Source organism: Pagrus major, chromosome 2 (assembly GCF_040436345.1).
Source record: "Pagrus major chromosome 2, Pma_NU_1.0".
NCBI lineage: Eukaryota > Metazoa > Chordata > Actinopteri > Spariformes > Sparidae > Pagrus > Pagrus major.
This window is the reverse complement of record NC_133216.1, coordinates 22,345,209-22,350,137: the sequence shown is the minus strand read 5'-3', so window position 1 is coordinate 22,350,137 and position 4,929 is coordinate 22,345,209. Positions and strand designations below refer to the sequence as shown.

The following is a 4,929-nucleotide window of genomic DNA, read 5'->3' as shown; positions in this document are numbered from 1 at the left end:
GGTGTTTCCATCGCCTCCTGTCGTAAAGATCTGCTATTGGGTGCATTTGTTTTGGAAGTGAGTGGGAAAAAACACTATTGTATGCAGAATATATCTGTTTATTGCTATATACGTAGGATTAATAACTGTATTATGACAACGGTGAAACAAAGGAAACTACAGAGCAGCTTCTTTCCTCAGGCTGTGAGACTCCACCATAAAAATAGTTTTGATTTCATGACTTATCCAACCCAGATAAGTGGGAATCCAACCTGGTGACAGACATTAAGAATGACTCGTTTATGTAGGTTACATAGAGGCATCAGTATTAAATTAAGACTGTTTCATAACCACTTAAAAGTTCCCTGCACTACGTTGTACTGAACTTCTGCTCAGACTCGATTATTGACCTTAGTTCATCATCTCTGACCAGGCGGCTCAGCTCTCACAGTTCACAGCTGTCACCTTCATGCATTGTTCTTCTGGTTCTTTTATCATCTGGAAAACAAGCCATCACAAAGATCAGCAGAAATGTTGGCCAGGTGCCAGTTGAGTCACTGTCTCCGTCTTCATTGTGCTTTTGTTGACTTGTAGCACAAACGCCCTCAGAGTTTGATGAAAGGAAATTTTCTGTCTGTGTAGACCTTTGCCAAAAATGCTGTTACAGATATTTGAACGGAGCATCAATAAGTGGTGTTTGGCTCAGGGTTTATTTTAAGAAGCCTGGCCTTGGATAATGAATAGACTTCTTTATGACTTTCTGCATTGAAGTGGTGGTAAATACAAAGGAGTGTGAGCTGACATGCAAATTATCATCCATTTACTAACAAAAAACACATCCAGAAAAGACATTTTCTGCTATTTTCCCATACAAATTACTTTCACTCATTTGTGCTCAAGTCAACAAGTTGCTCATTAGTGTGAGTCAGTGACCATGTTGGACCGCGGCATGCCGGTGTGTGTGGAGACTTCTCCGCCCGACAGAGTGCCTTGACTTGTGACTCGTCCTGCTACAGGAGAAAATTCAGGGATGTCTTTTCATTACGAGTTGTTAAATGGTGTTTGGATGCCGTCCTACACACAAGGTGAGAACAGAACAATATGTATCCAGACTCTTGTATCCTAGACCCTCACAAAACAGTTTATGTAGAGGCAACTTTTGGGAAATTGGCTCAGAATGTAGAATATATTTCCTGCAGTGGTATTGTTTTGTTTAGTCTCTGCCTTCCTCAGTGTCTTCTTCAACCAGCCAGTTGTTTTATGGAGTATCAGTGTCTTCAGAAAAGGGCAACATGTCTTCACCAGCTTCACATGCTCTTGACAGAGAACAGTTGAGAGCCTGTTAAAGAGGGAAAGCAAGCAATACAATATTCCTATGAAATGTAATGTATTGATAATTTAAAGAAACTGGCCAAAATCTGTGAGAATATTGACTTTGGGCATTAAGTCTTCAACAACTTCACTCCATGGGGAATTGGTCTGAAGGCCAAGACGGAGAGAAGCTTGAAACAATAAATCTGCAGCTACATGTTCAACCCTTATCTGTTTCAGATAACATGAAACGTCCTACAAGATGATTCATTATCTCTGACCCAAGATTGAAGCCAATTTACATCAGCTCTGTTCAAAATGACTGTAACCTGCTCTACAGATCAATGTTGTTTTCTACAATATGTACATTAGATCGTCATTGAGTTCTTCCTTTTGTTAAAGTGACATGCAAACCATTAGTGTATCATTTCTCTCCTGGACAGTGGTTTCTCTGTAAATAGTCTATATGAAAGTGTGATTATAAATAAATGCATCGCCAATGGAAATATCAGTGTCTGACTTTTTCTTCTGTCGTGTCTATAAAATCACATTATATCTTATTCTTAAAGGGCTCTGAAGAATTTGTTGATATTCTTTTGTTTGAAAAATGCCTGAAAAGATTATTAAAACAGTTTTCTTTCAATCGAATAATCGTTGTGGCTTTAAAGCAGACTGAATGGCTCACACACACGATCAACACAGACAACAAGTACACCTGGTTGCTTTATTTGTTACAAAAAACAGAAGACAGACCTGGAGAAACACCCTCCAGACATTTGATCATGAATTTCATGAAGTTGAAATGTGATAATCCAATCCCCCCTCTTTAACCCCATCCCCAACTTAAGTGAAAAACAATATAGTGTAGAGCCATCTGTGACCCACTCCCGACCCAATCCCACCCTCTTGTCCCTTCTTTTCTTCCTCCTTTACTTGGAGCCTGTGGACAGCAGAGCGATGAGTCCTGAGGAGGCACTGATGGACAGGATGTAGTTACTGGGAAAAAGCAGGTTAAGGAAAAACAAGCATCTGCAGAGTGCTAAATCACAAGTCATTAAATGCATCCGGGTCAGATTTTGAAGCTCACACAACTCAAACCTATCGCGACTAAATTAACTGTACTGCACTCGTGCCATTTAAACAGCGATTCCATATAGAGATGACTGATAATACAGTACATGTAAAGCTTCTTTTCTACAGCACCCTCTGGCAAACTTCTTCTATTAGGGTGCAGTTTCGGCCCTCATACTTTCTTCCAACACTTTTTTCCTACCTTCGATTCTTCTTCCTGTGATCAACACCTCACCACAACCCTTGGTGTGCGTTTCTTTTCTATTACGAGCGTCTCCTCTAACCTGAACAATACCAAATGTTGTAAGTGTTCATGACATGCACTGTACCTTGTAAAGGATACACAGTGGGGTTGAAGTTCTTGAGCAGGAAGAAGGAGGCGACGATGACGAGAACCAAGAAGAGAGTGTTGTTGTAGAAGATGGAGAAGGTGGTGGCCTCGTAGTCAGCAACCTCATTCTTCTTCCACAGGATCCTGGACAAACAGGAAAATACAACACTGTCAGTCACTTTTATGGCCGTGTAAAAACACTGTACACTTAGTAGTTATTAGTATGGAGGCATCACAGAGAACCCTTCACTCAATAAAGAGACTTATTCTGTAAGAGAGGAAGTCAAAGCGAAGACTCTTACATCTGCCATACATTATAAATGCGTTGCTGTTTCACAAGGAGATGATTACTCGAGGCTGTTGTGGTGCATGTCAATGCTTAGCTATTTAAATGTTGATGTCCACAACTATAATATAGTCCTACGGATTATAGTTGGAGGTCAACGTATTTTGAATCTATGAAGATAGACGTCAGCAACATATTTATGCTTCATGCATAATGTCTGACATACTGCACTGAAGTCACTTTTCATCTGTCAGAGCTAATTGTGAAACCAAAAGCAGACAACGAGCATCTAACACACTTTACTGAGGATTTACAAGAGTATGCGTTCACCTCTCGTCTTTCTCCTTGCGGGACATCTTGCGGTTGTCTGCCTCAGACAGCTTCCTGGTTACCTCCTTGGAAACGGCATCCTCGCGTTTCTGGGCAACTCTGGAGGATGAAGAGAGTAAGGTCAGCGTGAAAAGATAGATAGAAATCGACTGATAAGAATAAAGATGAACTACGTTTTTATGCAAGCAATAATTTCCCCCTTATTTATTTTAGGTGGTTCTTTGTTTACCAGGCAGATGGCGTTACTTACCAGACTACTTTTTTCAAAGTTTCCCAAATATATGTATCATTTGTCAATTAAATTTTAAAAATAAGTTTATCAGCAGTGTGACAGTAATTTAAGTGCACCCCTAATCGTACTAATGCACATGTACAGGAAAAACTGTAAACCCTTAAGAGTAGACACATGCAGAGCAGTGTGTTTATCCTTCTTACTTGTGTTTGAGAACAAACTTGACGTTCTTGTAGGCAAAGGCCACCAGGTAGGTGCTGACCAGAGTCATCACAGCGTACAGAACTGCAGACTGGACAAGGTCCATGTGCCAAATCCTCCAAAAGAGCCCTGGAGAGATAAAAGTCACTTACTGATCAGTGAACATGCAGTATGTTGGTTAGAGATGTGTTGTTAACCAGATGTTTACCTCTAACTAAAATCTCATAAAGACTGGGAGTTCATCCTGAGCTTTTAAACAATAAATCAGCATTACATAGATTACTACATAACTATATTGTTTATTACCATGATCCTAACTTGTACTTAAACCTACAGTAACTTCACTTTATAACACTTAGCAATGACAGTACACTAGCTTTAGCATATCACAGTCATTCTTTCTGACTATATTGTGCTATTACACTTTACCGCCTATGAAAGTGTGTCTAATTTTAAGGTTAATTTAGGTTTCTCTTGATAAGCAAGTCATTCAGTCAGTTTTTCTTTAATTAGCTTAACTCCTTCCATGAATAAGTGTTAGCTTAGCTAGCAGCGGTTAGCTGCTCCAGACTCTGGTACTCACAGATGGGGATGGCAGAAACGATGAGTGCGTTTCCGTAAAACAGAGCGGTGGACTTCGCTGAAAGGTTTCTGCTGAAGTCCTGGAGGAGAAGGTCTTCCTCTGACTGCTGCTTGTTGCTGCCTTTGGGAGCCATGTCTGCGGATTGAGCGGTCTGTGTGCTGCTCTGCTCTGGACACAAGAAGACTGACACGTCGGTGTACGAGGAGAAGAGGGACGCGTCAGCATAAACCCGGAAATAAGCCGGCGTTCTTCTTCTTCTTCTTCTGCCTGTAACTCTTACAGGAGACACTTCGGCTCACTGCTGCCCCCCACAGGAAGACAAAGATACTGCACCTGTAACACAGGGTGAGTTCAAAACCCCAACATCTCGTCATTTCCCTCTTTCTCTCAATTTGCCAAATTTAGGGGTTGTTCATTTCTAAAATGTTTCATAGGCTACTTCCCCTAACACAGCCTGATGGATTTTTATTTATGGTCCTCACTGAAAACATTGTGTGTCTTAAGCTGGCAACTGAACCCTTTTCAAGGAGGAGTGGAGGAAAATATGGAAATATATTCCCATGGTGAGTCATAAGTATGGGCTAAAAAGTAAACATTTATCTCAT

General features: G+C 40.7%; 1 protein-coding gene across 1 annotated transcript; it reads right to left on the bottom strand.

The window, feature by feature from the left end:
* Positions 1-1,995: 1,995 nt before the first annotated feature.
* ssr3 (signal sequence receptor, gamma) lies at positions 1,996-4,523 on the bottom strand. Its single transcript, XM_073493558.1, has 5 exons — positions 4,325-4,523; positions 3,744-3,870; positions 3,309-3,407; positions 2,705-2,836; positions 1,996-2,286 (listed from the first exon to the last, which is right to left on the bottom strand). The coding sequence occupies exons 1-5, from the start codon at positions 4,455-4,457 to the stop codon at positions 2,220-2,222; spliced, it is 558 nt and encodes a 185-aa protein (XP_073349659.1). The 5' UTR covers positions 4,458-4,523; the 3' UTR covers positions 1,996-2,219.
* Positions 4,524-4,929: the final 406 nt, after the last annotated feature.